Here is a 19,855-nt window from a genome sequence, read left to right on the forward strand (position 1 = left end):
GACTGGCAAGCTCCTCCTGTCCCTTACCTGGTAGGAGCCATGAGGAGGGATGTAGTAAGTGTCTCCAGGAGCAAGAAAGTAATGGTCCTGCTCGATTTCCTTACAGTAGAAGGTGGACAGAAGGGATAGCAGGAGCCTCCTATCTTTGTCATCCGTCACTCTGCCTCCATAATTACATTCCCCTGGGGACAGCCAACAGAAGAAGTTGAATCCATAATGAACTTGGTCATTAATCTAAAACAGGATTCCTCCAGCCAACAATGGGACACAGGGTTGCTAAAAACCACGCTCAGCTTAGTTTAAGACCAGGCCTTTTTGGTATTATGGTTGCTACAAAAATAGTACATGTTCCTATATTAGAATTTAGAAAACAGCAGTAAACTGAAATAAAAGCAATACTGTCACCAATTATTTCAACTAAGGTAACTGTTAACATTTAGGCGTCTTCCAGATATTTGTCTGGACGTTTGTGTATATGTGTACATATATGTGAAAAGCAGTATAGAAATGTGGTTCAGGGTAAGAACTGTGGCATGAGACAGCACTGAGTTCCAATTTCAGCCAATTTCTAGGCTCCAACTTTTGCCACTTATTAGCAGTTTCTCATCTGTCAGTAAGAGATAACTGCATACCCATCTTACATGGTTGTGGTTAACAATACTTACAATATAACAATATACAATATACAATATAACAATAAAATGTTATAAAACATTTAGCACAATGCTTGGCATATGGAAGACATTCAATTACCGCTTTCACAAATTTAGAGAATTGAGATTATCCATAGACACTGCTTTGGGATATGACTCTCCTACCCCAATCCCCATCATCAACATCATTCTCTGCAACTCAGGTTTCTACACTCAGATTTCTACAAAAAGAATTAGGTAATTCTTTTGAGGAGACAGCAACCCAGGATGCATTTTCTAGCTGGATCAGATTCAATAGTATGTGTGTTACCTGATATTTGGAAGTTGGGACATTAGTCTGAAAGGAAAAGACACATCTGTGTGTGTGTGTGTGTGCATGCACACACATACAAAGCCTCTCCTGAAGGGTGGGTTCATTTCCAATTCCAACCATGCTAGGAAGGGGCAGGGCTATGGACATGAAGCAGGAAGTATGATAAGTTGAAGAGGCCTCAGCTTCTCTTGGCACTGGAGGGGTCTAAATGACTAAGAGGAACATCTTGGTGGCTCATAACAGGAGAAGTAAGAGACTAAGGGGGCGTTCATACCTACTGAGTAATAATTTGAGCCCTGCGGAAACTGTTTTACCTTAAACCACCGCCTAGATCTCTCTCTGTTGACTTCTCAGGTCTTCAGCAAAATTGAGTGTGAACATTATAGTTTGTCCCAGCCGTAAATAGGTTTATGATGACACTAGAACTGCAGTATTAAAGGGAGAGTGGTCCCCCCCTGAAGTCAGCGTGGCAGTGCTAGAAGGAACCAAAGAGGGACTACAGGCGAAGGTAAACCTGAGGTGCAGAGTCATGGTTCAGGATGCCACCACCCCTCCCTCATCAGCAAATTTTACTTCAGGGGATACCCTTAAGGCCCTGGGTTTTATGTTTATGAAGGAAGGTGCATTTCTTTCCTTACATAGCTCTTCTTTACAGCAAGAACACAAGTTTCTACAGAGACAGGATATGTCTTATATCTCTTCAAGAATTCCCATTGGCTCTGCCACAGGGCTGGGGGTACCAGATTAAGAATGTATTCAACTTCAGTCCATCTATTTAGATCACCACTCTCCAAACAAGACCTATCTCTTTGGTTAGTTTGTCTCTTGGTCTCGGAGCTCTAACAGTGTTCTCTATCTAGTTCTTTCCTTCCAGGCGCATAGGAAGGTTACCCTTCCCTTCTCCTACACTTCCCTCACTACACTTCTTGCAGTGAGGTGTGGCCAGGTGACAACTTCTTGCATATTTAATTCCCAACATGAGCTCTTCAGTGCTACCCCTGTGGCAGTGACCACACAAGTCTATGTTGAGATGGTGGCATCAAAAATTGGTAGAGCCTTTGCCAACTGTGCCTCGATAGACAATTACAATGAACAGAGACCCTCACCAATTCACACCAGACATGTATAACAGGATGGGCAAGAAATAGACCTTTGGTGTCTGACATCCTTGAGATTTGGAGATTGCTTGTCATCTCAGCCTAACTAGTCCATCCTGATTAGTACAGTTGGGAAGTGACTATCCTCAGGCCAGCTGACACAACTGGGGTGGGTTGGTTTATGAGCTGCAGGCAGTCCAACACTAAGACCACATCCCAGGACACTAATGCACTCATTCTGTGACCTGAAGAAGAGCTCTGGGATGTGCTTCTGTGTGGCCTGGAATAATGGGAATATGGCTCACTCATTTGGAAAAGTTCTTTCACCAAACTATAATCCACTGAACTTATGTTGTGCAAGTTGCTTGGGGTTTTGTTTTAGGGGACACTATGCTGAAGTAAGGTCTGTGTCACCTTTTACTTTAAACTGAATTTAATCACTCTAAAGCAGAGTTTCTCAATCTTGGCATGATTGACGTGCTGTACACTGGTAGTTCTGTGTTGCAGGGGGCTGTCCTGTGTATTGGAGGATGTTTAGCAGCATCCTGGCCTCTACCCAGTAGCACATCCATTTAGTTGTGACAACAAAAAATGTCTCTTCAATTTGTCAAATGTCCCTTAGGAGGCAAAAATCACCCTTAGCTGAGAACCCCTGTGCTAAGATCTTGGTTTTGCCAGCTGTAAAACAGGGTCACTAACATGAAGCTTATAAGATTTTACTGTGAAAACTGAATGATGTAGACAGCGCACCTGCCATTTGACTGGGGAAAGGATCCAGAGTTGAGGGAGGAACTTGTATGTGACCTTGAAGATGCCCAGGTTTTTCTTTTGAGCTGCACTTTGACTTTTGGCCATAGTAATCCACTCATTTAGACCATCTATATTTTATCTCCTCTCTCTAGGATTACATGGTATTTTTCTTGAGGGCAGTGACCAAGTTTCATATATTTACATTCTTCCATATTATGTACCAGTATATATTGGATGGTTAATAAAAGACTGCTGATGAATTGCTTTAATACAAAGCAGCAAGTGTCATTTTCACCTCAGGGTATCTCTGCTGGGAGCACTAGCCTTCCTTTTTTTCACCACCCACTCCCACTTCTTCTTCCAGTTGTAAAACTCCTACTTATCCCTCAAAATCATCTGTAATGCCTTAAGGAAGTTATCCCTAATCATCCCCACCCTATATCTGAAATTTAATCACTGTGCTGCCTTTCTACTTTATAAATGTTTCTCTTATTGAACTTACCACTGTATTGTCATTTATTTTGTTATATTTCTCTCCCTTTGTAAACTGTGCACCACGTAAGGGGAAGGATCTTAATTTTTTTTTTTTTTTACAATATCCAGCATGGTGACCAGCATCAGTAAGAGATCAATGTTTGTTGAAAGCATAAGTGAGTAAACGAATGGAGATGGGAGCAGAGAAGCATGAAGGTGGAGCATAATTGTGGAGGTTTATGGTTGCTAAAGCCTCCTCCCATAAATACCTGTCAGGTAGGTCAGAGCATCAAATGGCACCTCCTTGTAATCATTCAGAAACATCTGGATCTGCCGCATACTAATCCTCAGGTCAGATTCGTTGAATTCATAAGGAATATTCCAACCTGCATGAGGCAAAGATGAATTAGATGCTTCAGGGATGAGAGCTCTTAATTCCCACCCAGAGATTGGGCTGGCGAAGTTAAACATCATTATGGATCAAGAGCCTCTTTTCAGTCCCATGAATATTAAGCACCTTGCCAACTATTAGCTTTGACATTTACTGCCAGCGTGGGAGACATTCTGCCTGAAAAAAACATCCATTCTAAAGTCAATTTCCTTATGGATCTCCCCATTTGTTAAGGAAGACGTTACCATCCTGGGATTTGTGGAATGAGGATTATTCACCCTGGCTGGAATACCATGGTAATGCATAGAATGCCAAAAATAACACTAAAGCATAGGTAGAGAGCAGTATCTGTGATTGGGCAATACTGAGTTAGCTTTGAGAATTCTCCTCCTTGCACCGTATTTCCAAAGTTTATGATGATAAACGCCCAGTGGGGCTATACAAGTAACATAAATGTATGAAGCAGGCCTGATGTAAGACAGTAGGGTGTGGTGGGACCTGCATTCAATGGAGATGTTTAATTTCCTCCTAAACATTCACATTCAAATTAAACACAACAAAAACTTGGACTTCCCTGGTGGTCTAGTGATTAAGAACCTGCCTGCCAATGCAGGGGACACAGGTCTGATCCCTGGTCCAGGAAGATTCCACATGCAGCAGGGCAGCTAAGCCTGTGTGCCGCAACTACTGAGCCCATTCCTTAGAGCTGGTGCTCTGCAGTGAGAGAAGCCACTGCAATGAAGAGTAGCCCTCACTCGCTGGAACTAGAGAAAACCCTCAGGCAGCAATGAAGAGCCAGTGCAGCCAACAATTAATTATTTATTATTAACAAATAAATTAATAAATTAAGAAAAACCCCAAAGACTTGTGTTCTGGCAAACAAAACACAACAGGGCAGTTGACTATAAGCCAAATTGTTGTATGGATTTTTGGAGGTTAGGCATGGACGGAAGAAATTGGTGTGTGAGATGCAAGTGTAGAGGGAGTGTCCACTTTGGCTGTCTCATCCCTGAAACCCGTGGAAGAGTCAGGTGGTGTGGTGCTAACTGGGACAAGTAGAAGGAAAGAAAATGTTCTGAGAGAATCACCAAGAAGACAATTTGCCTCTTTTGGTAACCCCCCAAAATTGCTAAGAATATCTTGAGGTGGGTCATTTCAAGAAAAGAATTGGAGGTAGCCCATGGGATTAATAATGAGAAAAATGATCCATGAGAAATGATATAGGTATCCATCCATTCTCCATGAGAAAAAGAATCCATCCTTAAAACCATGGTGACTTGGGATCTGTATTTAGTTTGATGATCTGCTCCAACAAGAATACTAAATCACTTAAGTTAGGCCATGGATAGGTTACATTAATAAAGAAATTTATGTTTATTTTTTTCAAGGAGAAGCACAGACAGCTTTCCCAGTTGTATTTCTTTCATTGTTATGCACATGAAAAGAGAGCGACCTAAACTGTTATAAATTACCTGGTGAAAATTCCCTGGAAAATGGCCATTGTACCCAAGCTAGGCAAATACACACTAAAAGGAAGGGCTTTCGATCTTCTCATTATCACATAACTTCAGTAATTAGGAGACCTCTGATTCTGGAGCATCACCTCTTTCCCTGACCCTGATCCTAATCTGGTTATAAGGTTGCCAGACTTATTGAAGAAAAATACACGGACACTCAGTGAAATTAATTTCAGATAAACAACAAATCATATTTAGTATAAATATGTCCCAAATATTACATGGAACATATTTATACCTTATCTTTTTTCTTACACCTTATTTTACTGGCAACCCTGAGTACAAACTTGAATGCATTTCTGCATCTGTCTGTGATCCTTCCCCCAGCAATCCAGGTACACTGTCATCTCTCACCTAGGGGTCCAAAGTTTCTCCTCTCTTGAACGATGGCATGGAAGAAGCAAAGGCCAAACAATAGCTTTTGCCACATCACTGCTTTGGTACAGCTTTGGAAGAACACGGGGTCTGAGATGGGGTCATTGAGGTAAGAGCGCAAAAGATTGGCCCGGAGCCCTTTAGGGGGCTCATTGGTCATTTTAATCCCATTCTGGAGGATGCTGACTGGAAACTTCTCTGATGGATAGCTGGTTAACCAGAGTCTAGAAGAGCAACAGATCCAATTATTTAGAGCAATGTAATACATATATTTAAAAACAGTAACAAAAAAATAACTATCATTTTTTTTTTTAATACTCTGATAGATGTTGAACCCAATGCTAAGAATTTATGTCCCTTCATTTACTTTAATCCTCACAGCCAACCTCTGATTTACCACCCCCTTTACCAGTGAGGAAACAGAGGTATAGCAAGGTCAAGTGAGGTCTTCAAGGACACACCTTGTTTCTTGCTTCCAGATCACTTTGAGTCTTGCTGCTGGGGGTGTCAGGGGCGGGGTGGGGGGTGCGGAGGAGGGGAAGGGAAATGGGAGCTGAGGAGAGGAGAAAAGACAAGCAAACAATGCCAAGAAGTTTTAAAATCAAGACTGCAGGGAGGGAGGGAAGTAATAGGCTGTGGGGATACATGGGGTGGGGAAAGCAAATGTCTGCAAACTACTGCCAGGGAGTCAAATCTAGCCTTAACCTATTTTTATAAATAAAGTTTTATTGGACTATGGCCACACCCCTTTATTTACAAATTATTTAGGGATGCTTTCATGCTACAACAGCAGAGTTGAATAGTTGCATTTGACAATACGGCTTGTAAAGTCTAAAATATTCACTATCTGGCCCCTTACAGGAAAAGTTTGCTGACTTCTGTCATAGAGGCCAGTGGCATTTGAAATGGGTCTTGAGAATATGGAAGATTTTTTTCTTAAATAATAAAATTTTATCTATGTCCATAAAAAAATGAGAACATAGGTAAAAGTAGTTATATATATATATATATATATATATATATATATAAAATTTTACCATCTACAAGTTAACATGTTGGCATATTGTCTTTCATTTGCTTTTCTTACTCAGACTCAAGCTACATACGTACTGTGGCATCCTGTTTTGTTTCATTTTTGTGGGGTTTTTTTGCTAGACATTAGAAAGGTTTCCAACAGGCAGATTTGGGGGATGAAAAGTCATTAAAGACACAGGCTGAGCAACTACATGAAGGAGGAAAAGTTAGGGATGTGGTCAGGGCTGGTGGGCAGCCTTCTATGGTCCAGGCACAGGGCTCAGAGGGGAAGGAGAGGCCATAAGCTGGTGGCCTATGACCTGACCTCAGTTTGCAGCTGGCTGATGTTTAACTCTCACCATGCAAACCAATACAATGCTGCAACATATTTTTGAAGTAGTTGCCAACTTTTACAAATCTAGGGCTTTCTTTTAAAATTCTAGTTTCCCATCTTCCCTTTATAATAATCAGAAAATCTGGACACAAGAGGCCTTCATGCCTGCTTGGCAACAGTTAGCTGTCATTAGACAGTAGGAGCTCATCTCTACAGGGCATGTGCTCTAGTTTACCACAGTCCCCACCACTCATATTCAACCGAGGCTGACTGCCCATGATGATAGCTACTGCAGTGTGGAAAGTGGAATATTTCTTGTGCCCAATCCTCTTCAGTCATTTATGTTACATCACTGGCTTGCATAAGTACTTAAGCTTGTGACTTTGGGGTTAAGTTAAAAGTGAAAGTGAAGTCGCTCACTTGTGTCCGACTCTTTGCGATCCCATGGACTGTAGCCTACTAGGCTTCTCCATTCATGGAATTTTCCAGACAAGAGAACTGGAGTGGGTTGCTGTTTCCTTCTCCAACTTTGGGGTCAAGAAGTCTTAGATGTCAACATGAATAATTTTTCTTCATTGAGTATGTAACTGATAATAAATGAAACAACTCAGCATCCCATACAAAATAGAATTCTTGAAATTAATGGATTCCCTCTTAAACTTCTACATTAATTTTATATAAGCCTTACATGAATACAATCAACTATGGCCTAATCCGGCTTTGTAAATAAACACCAAACACTTTTCTATTTTCAGGCAGACATAACTAAAATAAAAATAACTAGCAAACTTGCTTGCCTGGTACAAGATTTGGCAACCTTTTCCTATGAAGGATCAAACAGTAAGTGGTTTAGACTTTGCATGCCATATGGTCTCTGTCACAACTACTTGAAGCATAGAAGCAGTTGTAGACAATATGTGAGTGAATATGATTATATTTCAATAAAACTTTATAACTCTATTTATAGACACTGAAATTTAATTTTATATAATTTTCACATGTCATGAAGTATTATTCTTCTTTCAGTTTTTTTCAACCATAAAAAAATGTAAAGCTATTCTTAGATTGCAAACTGTACAAATATAGGCAGCAGACTGGATTTGGCCATAGTTTGCTCTCCCCTGGTCCAGAATAAGAAGATCACTGAAAATCTAAGTTAAAAGACTTCAAAGCCTATCTGGTTCATCTCATCATTCTCTAAATGCAAAAATTTAGGCCTAGTCTTGCTGGACTTTAAAGTTCATAGAAAACAAATGGCTGCTTCCAATATTGATTAAAATTCCATGGATCTCCAGAAATAGAAGATAGAGCAAGTAGCTAGACTACAGGTGGGATTTTTTTTTTTTTTGACCAATAAGTTTTAAAACTAATTTGTTGGTATTAAATCTATCTTTTCAGACATATCATATCACCTCCCTACAACAGTTTCTCACAGCATATACCCCAGAATCACAAGATAACTGCTTGGTGTTTCCTTTGCTTTTACAAATGTTGTCCCTTTTGTATGGAATGGCCTTCCTGGAAAATTCCTATTTATCTTTCAACACTCAAGGCCTTCCTCAACTTTTCCTTCCTTTTCCATTCCTGTTTAAACAAATATAGCAGGTACTTCATGGTATCAACATTATTCATATATGGTCTGCCTTCTACTAGACTGAGAGCTTCTTAAGGGTTGAACTGTATCTTGTTTGGATTCCCAGTCATTACCATGACATCTGGAGCTCAAGATTGGGTCCCAGAGACACACTGGTGGGACAACCTCTCACCTAAATCCCATGTTGGTGCTCTCAGGAACAATCACCTCCTCACAGATCTTCTCCAGAGCAGGCATCCAGCTTGTGGCCAGATGACAATTCTGTAAGACCACCCAGGTCCCATCTTTGATGGCACTGTTGATCATTTTGGCAGCAATAGGGCCTTGGCCTTGGCCAAGGGAAATGGTCTGTGTTTTGGTACCTCCCATGCCAAGATCATCAGCAAATTTCAGCAGGCCTGAGATCAGGAAGAAAAAGGACGTTTGAAAGAAAACAGGCTACTTAAGACCATATTAACAATAACAACACAGAAGAGGGGGGTTTACATTTCATTTTTAGTGGAGTATAGTTGATTTACAATGCTGTGTTAGCTTCAAGTGTACCACAAAGTGAATCAATTATACAATACATGTATCCACTCTTTTTTAGATTCTTTTCCCATATAGGTCATTACAGAATATTAAAAAGAGTTCCCTGTGGTATACAGTAGGTCCTTGTTGGTTATATATTTTATATATAGTAATGTGTATGTGTCAATCCCAATCTCCCAGTTTACCCCTACCCTCCTTGCTCGCTGGTGACTATATTTGTTTTCTACATCTATGACTCTATTTCTGCTTTGTAAGTAAGTTAATTTAGGAACTGGGCTTTTACAAACTTACTAGGAAAACTGGTATTTGGACAGTGAAATTTCGAGTAGGTCTCTTTCACATCTCTCTTCCTCAGAGGGAGCCAGTGTTATTTTTTTTTGTGAGTTTTTCTTCTTTGATGATTTTTAAGTGTGTTTCTTTTATGGTCTGTCCCAGAGACAATATTAATCTGCTAGGATTGCCATAACAGGTAACTAAAGATTGGATGACTTAAACAACAGAAATTTATTTTCTTTCTGTTCTGGAGGCTAGAAATAAAAAATCAAAGTGCTGGAAGGCTTGGTTTCCTCTGAGGCTTCTTTTCCTGGCTTGTTTGTGGCCATTTTCTCCTCACATCATCTTCTCGTTGTGTCCTTGCATGGACTTCTCCCTGTCAGTGTATCTGTGTTCTAATCTTCCAGTTATATTGGATTAGGACCTACCCTAATGACCTCACAATTAACTAGTGAAAGACCTTATCTCCAAATACAGTCACATTCTGAGGTATTAGGAATTATGTCTTTAACATACAGACTTGGGAGGGACAAATTCAGTCCATAATATCCCCATAATCCTGGGGGGTATTAATTCTCTTAATTGTTTAATGTGCTGATTATCCCTTATAGTGATGTGTTTCCTCATGTAGATATAATTTTTTTTATTGTCAGTTCACAATCAGCAAGTTTGTTATTCTGTGGGAGTCTGACATACCGTGGGTTTAAGGGGTGCCCTCACATAACAATTTTGCATATACAAACACTAGTGTCCCCAGGGTTTCCCCATTCTGGATCAGTTTTACAGGAAATTTCTCAGCTTGAGAATCACATACCACAGGGTACTATAACTCTAAAACCCTCAGCTGCAAGTAGCCTAGGCTTGGTATTTTAATTTCTCACCGAAGAATTGTAGCTTTTTTGTTTTTACCCAGGCTCTAGGCCAGTGACAAGCTTCTGCATTGCTTCCTGAGTCAGTAGCCTAAATTTCGGACTTCTATGGGAAAAAAAATACATGAATTTGGAACAAAAAAAAAAAAATAAAACTTCTAGAAATGGAAAGCATTGTTACTGAAGATAAAAATTCAACATGGAAGTGTTAGTCTCTCCCATCATGTCTGATTCTTTGTGACCCTATGGATTGTAGCCCATCAGGCTCCTCTGTCCATGGGATTCTCCAGGCAAGAATACTAGAGAGGGTAGCCATTCCCTTCTCCTGGGGATCTTCCTGACCCAGGGATCAAACCTGGGTCTTCCGCATTGCAGGTGTATTCTTTACCATCTGAGCCACCAGGGAAACCTAAAGATCACATGAAGTCCTTCGAGCCATGGGTTCTAGCCTTGGTCTGGGAAGACTGTCACAGAGCAACACTAAGCCTGTGCGTCACAACTACTGAGCCTCATGCACTGCAACTACTGAAGCCCATGTGCAAGAGACTGTGCTCCGCAACAACAGAAGCCTCCTCAATGCACTGCAATGAAGAGTAGCCCCCGCTCGCTACAACTAGAGAAAGCCCATGTGCAGCAATGAAGACCCATTGCAACCAAAAAGAAATACATTTTAAAAATTAGTATTAAAATAAAAGCAGTTTGGATGTAGCCAAAAAGAGAATGAGTGGAAAGTAAGGTCTGCAATCAATGATGTACTCAGTAGTGACAGGAACCCTAGGTTTCCAAATACCATGACCCAATAAAGGAATTGGAGTTCCTTGGAGAAACGTTTGTTCAAGATAAGCCTGAAAGATATATGGTAGTTCTACACAGCAAGAAAGTTATCAAAACCACTGGGGTTATGTGAAAAGCATATAGCCATGGAGGTACTCCTATCCTAATAGGCCAAAGGATGAATAATCTGAACATCTAAAAGAAGGATGACAGGAGTGGAGTAAAACACTACTATATGTGAAACATCCACTATGTTAAAACCCAAGCACTAATAAATGTACCAGAAAACCACCTTCTTATTGCTTTCATTACTCTGAAAGCTGGTAAATAGAGTATGAGCCAAGAACCTTTCCTGCCTGAGTAAATCAAAGAGTTGATAAAGAAAAATTCTTCTTTATGGAAGAATTCCAGCTAATTTATGGGGGAGGAATGATAGAATTAAATTCTCATCATTTTGCATTATTTCCTAATGAAATAATGCATCTGGGTAATGATTTTCTAAGGCCAATAAAACCATTAAGTCATTGGTTCCCAACATTGGCTGCATGTTGAAATTACCTGAAAAGCTTTATAAAACACAATGCCTGGGTCTAACCTACAAAGATTTTAATTTAATTGGTAGAAGGCAAGGCCTGCACATGAAGATTTTCCTTCTTTTTTTTTCGGTTTTTAATTAAGAGTTCTCTTTATTTCATTCTCATTCTTGAAAGATAGATTTTATGTTTGCGTATTTTCCTTTAGCACCATGATGGCATTATTCCACAAACTGCATTGTTGCTATTGAAACACTGGTTGCTAGTCTAACTGCTGTTCTTTATAGGTTATCTTGTTTTTCTCACTGGCTGCTTTTAATATATTTTTATCAAAGCATATAGTTGATTTACAGTGTAGTGTTAGTTTCTGCTATACCGCAAACTGATTCAGTTATATATGCATTCTTTTTTATATTCTTTTCCATTATGGTTTATCCTCGGATACTGAGTATATTTCTCTGTGCTATATAGTAGGACCTTATTATTTATCCATTCTATATATAATAATTTTCATCTACTAACCCCAAACTTCCAAGCCTTCCCTCTCCAACCCCTCCTTGGCAATCACAAGTATTTTCTCTATGTCTGTGAGTCTGGTTTTGTTTCATAGATAGGTTCATTTGTGCCATATTTTAGATTCTACATATAAGTGATACCATACAGTATTTGTTTTTTCGCGGAGCTTTTCTTAAAGTTCTTTAGGTGATTTCAATGTGCAGCCAAGAGTGAGAGCCACCACATTAGGTGAAAGGCTGATGGGAAATTTTATAAAGGAGGCAGTAGAGGAGTATTGACGTGAATCACACTGACAACTCCTGAACCCAGTGATCAATCTTAATGATAAAGGACAACCAGACGCAGCATCTGTGGATGCCTGGGACATCATCCAAGCTGAATCTGATGAAGCCTCTAGTATAGAGGGACAGGATTCCCTCTATTCCCTCTATAAATGGTGTATAAGCTATATACACCATTAGATTTTACAGGCCTGTTCTCTCCCAACACATCATCACTTTACAGAGCATATTCTACTCTTTCCTCCATTTCTTTTCTCTCCTTTTCCTAGTTTCCCCTCATTTTTCCTATATAAGCCTACCACAGAAACAACACAGGGGAAGAAGCAAGATGCTAGTAAGGGGTCATGAATTGAGCTTTGACAATAACAATAATTTAAGTGTTGGAACCTGGAAAAGTACCAGTTCATTTCAGCTCCTTCTTCTGATTTTCTTTGAAGAGCAGGCTTTCTAACAAGGTCAGAATACACGTCAAATTTCTCAGTTTTCACAGGAGAACTGCCAATCTTGTCACTTACATTTCTGGTATTCTTTTTTCATTCAACAACAGAGAAAACTAAAGCTTTAAGATCCCCTAACAGAATAGAAAACTAATCTATTTCTATCAATAATTCATATCTCTTTACATGCACACACACTTTCTGGAAAATTATGCAAACTACTAGTAGCAGTTGTTTCTGAGAGAGTTAGGAGGAAGATGTACCCTTCACTCTTCTAAACCCCAGTACTATTTACATTCTGGCCTGGATAATCCTTTGTCGTGGGGGCTGTCCTGGGCATTGTAGGCTATTTAGCAGCATCCTTTACTTCTACCTACTAGATGCCAGTAGTACCCCCTCTTTGTGAGAACAAAAATGTCCTCCCACTTTGCCAAATGTCTGTTGAGGTAACAAAATGGTCCTAATGGAACCATAATCCTATGCTTTTTGCATTTTCTTTTTTTTTTTTTTTTACTACATGAGGCATTAATTACTCAAAAAATTTAAAGATTCAAAAAAGAGAGAAAAGCATAGCTGAGAGAAACAATGGTCTGAGAAAATGGTCTAAGACAAAGGTGATAAACTAGCAGTCACCAGGCTAAATCTAGCCCTGGCTAGCCCTCTTAAAGTTTTTAAGAAAAAAATTGAATGAGTTATCAAGATTTAAAAATGGGTGATTTCTGGACTTCCCTGGTGGTCCAGTGGTTAAGAGTCTGCCTTGCAGTGCAGGGGACACAAGTTCAATGCCTGGTCAGGGAACGGAGATCCCACATGCCACTGAGTAACTAAGCCAGTACACCATAATGAAAGATCCCACAAGATGCAAGGAAGATGCCATATGCTGCAACTAAGACCTGACGAAGCCAAATAAATAAATATTTTTTTAAAATGGGTGATTTCTACCTTTCTTGTTTCTTTTGAAGAAGCAGATAATCTGGTCATCCTAAGATCACATTATCAAATGGTACAATACAAATGAGCTGCCCTCTTTAGGCCAGAAAAGAAGTCTTATGTTATTCCAGCCCTGCCTTAGTCTGTTAACCAGATTGCCCTTCAAAGCCATTTGAGTTTGAGATTCCTGCTCAATAGGGACAAGCTATTGTTATCCATCTATTAATATTCCTCATACAACATTCTACCCTTACCTGCCATTGGGTCTGCACCTGGAGACAACACGAATATCAATGGTGCACAGCAATTGGAATCATTGTAGGACCCCTGGAGATCAAATGTAGGGGCTTCAATGTATACATTTCCCATGTGTTCAGCAATGAACTCCCGAATGGCTGGAATCATTTTGTCAGGCCGCAAACATCGGAGGATCACCATCCTCTCCAAACCTTCAAGAAACTTCCAAGATCCAGGGAATGTTTCCTCATGGGGCCAGGCTGAGTCATAGATGAGCTTCCATTCATTACCATTTTGTTCCAAATGTTCCATAAGGCCTTTCAGGTTTGGCAATGCAGATGCACGGACCACTTCTGCCCATGCCTTCTCAGACAGCCACTCAGAAACTGGGTTTGGGAAAGGGTTGTCCAGGGCAATGCCTCCAGTTAGAAGAAAGTACCAAATTTCCTCATTAATTTGCTTTTTCTCTTTCATGATTCCTATTGTCAAGAGGAGGGAGAAAAGCAGCTTGTCCTTCTCAAACAGAGAGCGGCAGATGTTGTTGTAGATACTGAGGGTAAAATGATCAATGATGTACTCAATTCGTAGCTCCAGTTCCTCGCTCTTCTTGCTATGGGCCAGAGACTGCATGTAGAGGTTTATGAACCATGTCAGGGAGTACTGGTACATGGGTTCAATGTGGGCCAGGTCAGAGATACAAAAGAAGATGGTGGCAGAATGAACAGCCACTGGCTTGTAGCCCATACGGGTCTCATCGATCTGTGTTTCTGTCACTGAAGCAATTTCCTGTTTCTCAGAGATTTCTTCAGACAGCACTTTGGAAGAAGACAAAATTTTGATGGCAGTCTCATCCTCAAGTATATTGCCCTCAGAAAGGGAAAGGACCTCCAATATCTTATCTTCAATTTCCTTTAACTGTTTCTTGTTCTTGGCACTTTCCACAATCAACTTGTTCTTTTTCTCTTCAAGTTCTGGCTTCTCCTTGGCAGCCACAATGCCAAGGAGTTGATCTTGGAGGCCCAAGGGAGTGATCATAAAGTTGAGGAGACAGACTTTCACGGCCACCTCAGGGAGATAATGTGGGTTCCTCAAACGGGTTGTGATATATAATTTAAAATCTCTGGAGTATTCGATGATGTTTTCACCAAGCCTCATGTACTCAACCCCTTGCTGTTTGAATGTGGACTTGAGCAAGATGGGCTCAATAAAGGCATCCAACTCTTCCCCAACATTTTCTAGTAAGACCGGAGCACCAAACTGCAGAGCGTGTTCTAGCGTCCTCACATAGTTGGTATCCGAGAACTTGATGACTGACAGCTTATTTGCTTTCTCCATATTCTTGATCCACTTATTGGCCTGCCCCTGAGGGTCAATCATTAAAGCCCAGCGTCTGGAATTGGATACAATGATGCCATTGTCGATGGAGAAGGAGTCAATGGGAAGCCCAGCAATCTGCCAGGCACGAATTTTTACAGGATCTCCTAATGTGTTGCTAAGACTGAAGTCAGTGGAGCCAGGGATGACCCTGTCCTTACACTGGGCCAGCCACTGCTTCTGGCACTCAGCCCGATAATCCACAGTAAAGGCCCCCAGGTAAGCCACGGTCCCAGAGGACAACAACACATCCCCCGTCAGATTAGTGTAACGGATACCCAGCTGCCGAGCGGCTTCTGTCCATCTGTCTTTCTCTCCTCCAAGACCACTAATCAGTTTTTCTGCCCTGATCAGCTTTTGGGAACAGATTTCAATGTTTCCCTCCAATGTCTTTTTCTTGGTATTCATCTCCTCAAAGTCGTCGTTCAGGGCCTGAAGGCGGTCTTCCACCAGCTTCAGCTCTGCTCGCTTCTGGTTCAGTTTCTGCATCTGTGTGTCCAGTTTCCCCTCAGCCTCCTTCAGCCGCTCCCGTTTGGGAGCTACCACTTTGGCCACACGGTCATACACCTCCATGGCCCTCACCCACTTGCACAGACCCTCACAAGCAGATGATACATTTTTAATTACAGCAGGCTGGAAATCTGGGTGATCGATAAACCTTTCCCGGATCCGCTTCATGATCACTGGGGGAATGTTGTCTTTGTCATATGTCTTGAGACTTTCCAAGAATTTCAGATCTCCGAGAATCTTTCTCGATACCCCCCAGTAATCTTCTATCATTTTACCTGTTTGAGGAAAGAAGTAGAGATAAAGCTATTTTTTTAAAATTTTTATTGGAGGATAATTACAGTGTTGTGTTGGCTACTGCCATACAACAACATGAATCAATCAGAACTACATATCCCCTCCTTCTTGAGCCTCCCTCCAAGCCTCCCCATCCTACCCCTCTGGGTTGTCACAGAGCCCTGGGATGAGCTCCTTGTGTTATGTAGCAACTTTCTATTAGCTAAGAGATAAGACTACTATTAAGGCATATTGGCAGCCCTGCAGCCACTACTCATATTTAGCAAAACAAAACAAAAAACAAAAAACACCAACAAAAAACCCAAGATCTTACAGAGGAATTTTAGGGAAAGAGAATATACATGTCATTACATGTTTATTCAAGCTCATAGAATGTATAACACCAAGAGTGAACCCTAATGTAATCTACGGACTTTGGATGATAAGATGTGTCCATGTAGGTTCATCAACCATAACAAATATACCATTCTGGTGGGAGATATTAATAATAAGGGAGGCTACGCATGTGTCTGTGACAAAGGTCTGTATATTCAAAGTTATGGTTTTTACAGTTGCCATGTACGGATGTGAGAGCTGGACCATAAAGAAGGCTAAGTGCCAAAGAATTGATGCTTTCAAACCATGGTGTTGAAGAAGACTCTTGACAGTCCTTTGGACGGCAAGGAGCTTAAACTAGTCAATCCTAAAGGAAATCAACCCTGAATATGAAAGACTGATGCTGAAGTTGAAGCTCCAATACTTTGGTCACCTGATGTGAAGAGCCTACTCATTGGAACAGACCCCAATGCTGGGAAAGATTGAAGGGAGGAGGAGAAGGGGATGGCAGAGGACAAGATGGTTGGAAGGCATCACCGGCTCAATGGACTGAGTTTGAGCAAGTTCTGGGAGATGGTGATGGACAGGGAAGCCTGGTAAGCGAAGTCCATGGGGTCTTAAAGAGTTGGACATGGTTGAGTGACTGAACAACATGCATGTGTGGGAGCAGGGGGTATATGAGAAATTTCTGTATCTTCAACTCAATTTTTCTGTGAACTTAAAACCACTCTGAAAAAAGAAAAAGATCTCAAATCCCAAACTGCTTGCCATCTTTGCCTCATCTTTGGCTTGCTCCCTGGTCTTTAATTAAAAGAAGCTTCCTTCAAATTCCTGATGATCCCAAGTGCTTCCCTAACATAAGCTCTTCACCTAGGTTGTAAATGGCATCTAGCTGGCTACTGAACAAACTTCAGGCTTACTTTAAAAGACACCTCTCTATGGAATGGGTGAATTTAACTCAGATGACCATTATATCTACTACTGTGGGCAAGAATCCCTTAGAAGAAATGGAGTAGCCATCATAGTCAACAGAAGAGTCTGAAATGCAGTACTTGGATGAAATCTCAAAAACGACAGAATGATCTCTGTTCGTTTCCAAGGCAAACCATTCAATATAACAGTAATCCAAGTCTATGCCCCGACCAGTAACACTGAAGAAACTGAAGTTGAATGGTTCTATGAAGACCTACAAGACCTTTTAGAACTAACACCCAAAAAAGATGTGCTTTTCATTATAGGGGACTGGAATGCAAAAGTAGGAGGTCAAGAAACACCTGGAGTAATAGGCAAATTTGGCCTTGGAGTACAGAATGAAGCAGGGCAAAGGCTAATAGAATTTGCCAAGAGAATGCACTGGTCATAGCAAACACCCTCTTCCAACAACACAAGAGACGACTCTACACATGGACAACACCAGATGGTCAACACCAAAATCAGATTGATTATATTCTTTGTAGCCAAAGATGGAGAAGCTGTATACAGTCAGCAAAAACAAGACTGGGAGCTGACTGTGGCTCAGATCATGAACTCCTTATTGCCAAATTCAGACGGAAATTGAAGAAAGTGGGGAAAACCACTAGACCATTCAGGTATGACCTAAATCAAATCCCTTATGATTATATAATGGAAGTGAGAAATAGATTTAAGGGACTAGATCTGATAGAGTGCCTGATGAACTATGGACGGAGGTTTATGACGTTGTACAGGAGACAGGATCAAGACCATCCCCAAGAAATAGAAATGGAAAAAGCAAAATGGCTTTCTGAGGAGGCCTTACAAATAAAAGAAGAGAAGTGAAAAGCAAAGGAGAAAAGGAAAGATATACCCATTTGAAGCAGAGTTCCAAAGAATAGCCAGGAGAGATAAGAAACCCTTCCTCAGTGGTCAGTGCAAAGAAATAGAGGAAAACAACAGAATGGGAAAGACTAGAGATCTCTTGAAGAAAATTAGAGATACCAAGGGAACATTTCATGCAAAGATGGGCTCAATAAAGGACAGAAATGGTATGGACCTAACAGAAGCAGAAGATATTAAGAAGAGGTGGCAAGAATACAGAGAAGAACTGTACAAAAAAGATCTTCATGCCCCAGATAATCATGATGATGTAATCACTCACCTAGAGCCAGACATCCTGGAATGTGAAGTCAAGTGGGCCTTAGGAAGCATCACTACAAACAAAGCTAGTGGAGGTGATGGAATTCCAGTTGAACTATTTCAAATCCTAAAAGATGATGCTGTGAAAGTGCTGCACTCAATATGTCAGCAAATTTGGAAAACTCAGCTGTGGCTGCAGGACTGGAAAAGGTCAGTTTTCATTACAATCCCAAAGAAAGGCAATGCCAAAGAATGCTCAAACTACCACACAATAGCACTCATCTCATACACTAGTAAAGTAATGCTCAAAATTCTCCAAGTCAGGCTTCAGCAATATGTGAACTGTGAACTTCCAGATGTTCAAGCTGGATTTACAAAAGGCAGAGGAACCAGAGATGAAGTTGCCCACATCTGCTGGATCACTGAAAAAGCAAGAGAGTTCCAGAAAAACATCTATTTCTCTTTATTAACTATGCCAACGCCTTGGACTGTGTGGATCACAATAAACTGTGGAAAATTCTGAAAGAGATGGGAATACCAGACCATCTGACCTGCCTCTTGAGAAACCTGTATGCAGATCAGGAAGCAAGTTAGAACTGGACATGGAACAACAGACTGGTTCCAAACAGGAAAAGGAGTACATCAAGGCTGTATATTGTCACCCTGCTTATTTAACTTATACGCAGAGTACATCATGAGAAACGCTGGGCTGGATGAAGCACTAGCTGGAATCAAGATTTCTGGGAGAAATATCAATAACCTCAGATATGCAGATGACACCACCCTCAGGACAGAAAGCAAAGAAGAACTAAAGGGCCTCTTGATGAAAGTGAAAGAGGAGAGTGAAAAAGTTGGCTTAAAGCTCAACATTCAGAAAACTAAGATCATGGCATCCATGACTCATTTGAAAAGACTGTGATGCTGGGAAAGATTGAGGGCAGGAAGAGAAGTGGTTGACAGAGGATGAGATGGTTGGGTGACATCACTGACTCAATGGACATGAGTTTGGGTACATTCTGGGAGTTGGTGATGGACGGGGAGGCCTGGTGTGCTGTGGTTCATGGGGTCATAAAGAGTCGGACACGACTGAGTGACTGAACTGAACTATGGAGGATTTTCTTTCATCTCAGAGGCTAGAATATCCATAAATGCTTTATATATTGCCAGAAATGGCAATTTGTGATTTTTTTTTTTTGGTTTAGTTTTAGCTGTGTGCTTCTCCCTCAAAGTTGTAACCTTCTGGGGGAGGGCACAAGATTGCAGAGTAATATGATACTGAGCTTACTTCCCCCCATGAACATATGAAAAATACATCTACATGTGGAGCAAATTTCTTTGAAAACCAACTGGAGACTGGCAGGAAGACTCTTTGACA

At 40.8% G+C, this 19,855-nt stretch overlaps 1 protein-coding gene across 1 annotated transcript in view; it reads right to left on the reverse strand.

Moving 5' to 3' along the window:
* The window catches only part of DNAH3 (dynein axonemal heavy chain 3), a 234,557-nt gene that overhangs the window by 13,843 nt on the left and 200,859 nt on the right, over nucleotides 1-19,855 (reverse strand). The window contains exons 52-56 of the mRNA XM_043914480.1: nucleotides 13,911-16,052; nucleotides 8,685-8,910; nucleotides 5,550-5,794; nucleotides 3,557-3,673; nucleotides 28-182 (exon numbers count right to left, since the gene is read on the reverse strand). Coding sequence (XP_043770415.1) covers nucleotides 28-182; nucleotides 3,557-3,673; nucleotides 5,550-5,794; nucleotides 8,685-8,910; nucleotides 13,911-16,052 — 2,885 coding nt within the window. The remainder of the gene's footprint in view (nucleotides 1-27; nucleotides 183-3,556; nucleotides 3,674-5,549; nucleotides 5,795-8,684; nucleotides 8,911-13,910; nucleotides 16,053-19,855) is intronic.

This window comes from Cervus elaphus, chromosome 10 (assembly GCF_910594005.1).
Source record: "Cervus elaphus chromosome 10, mCerEla1.1, whole genome shotgun sequence".
Taxonomy (NCBI): Eukaryota; Metazoa; Chordata; class Mammalia; order Artiodactyla; family Cervidae; genus Cervus; species Cervus elaphus.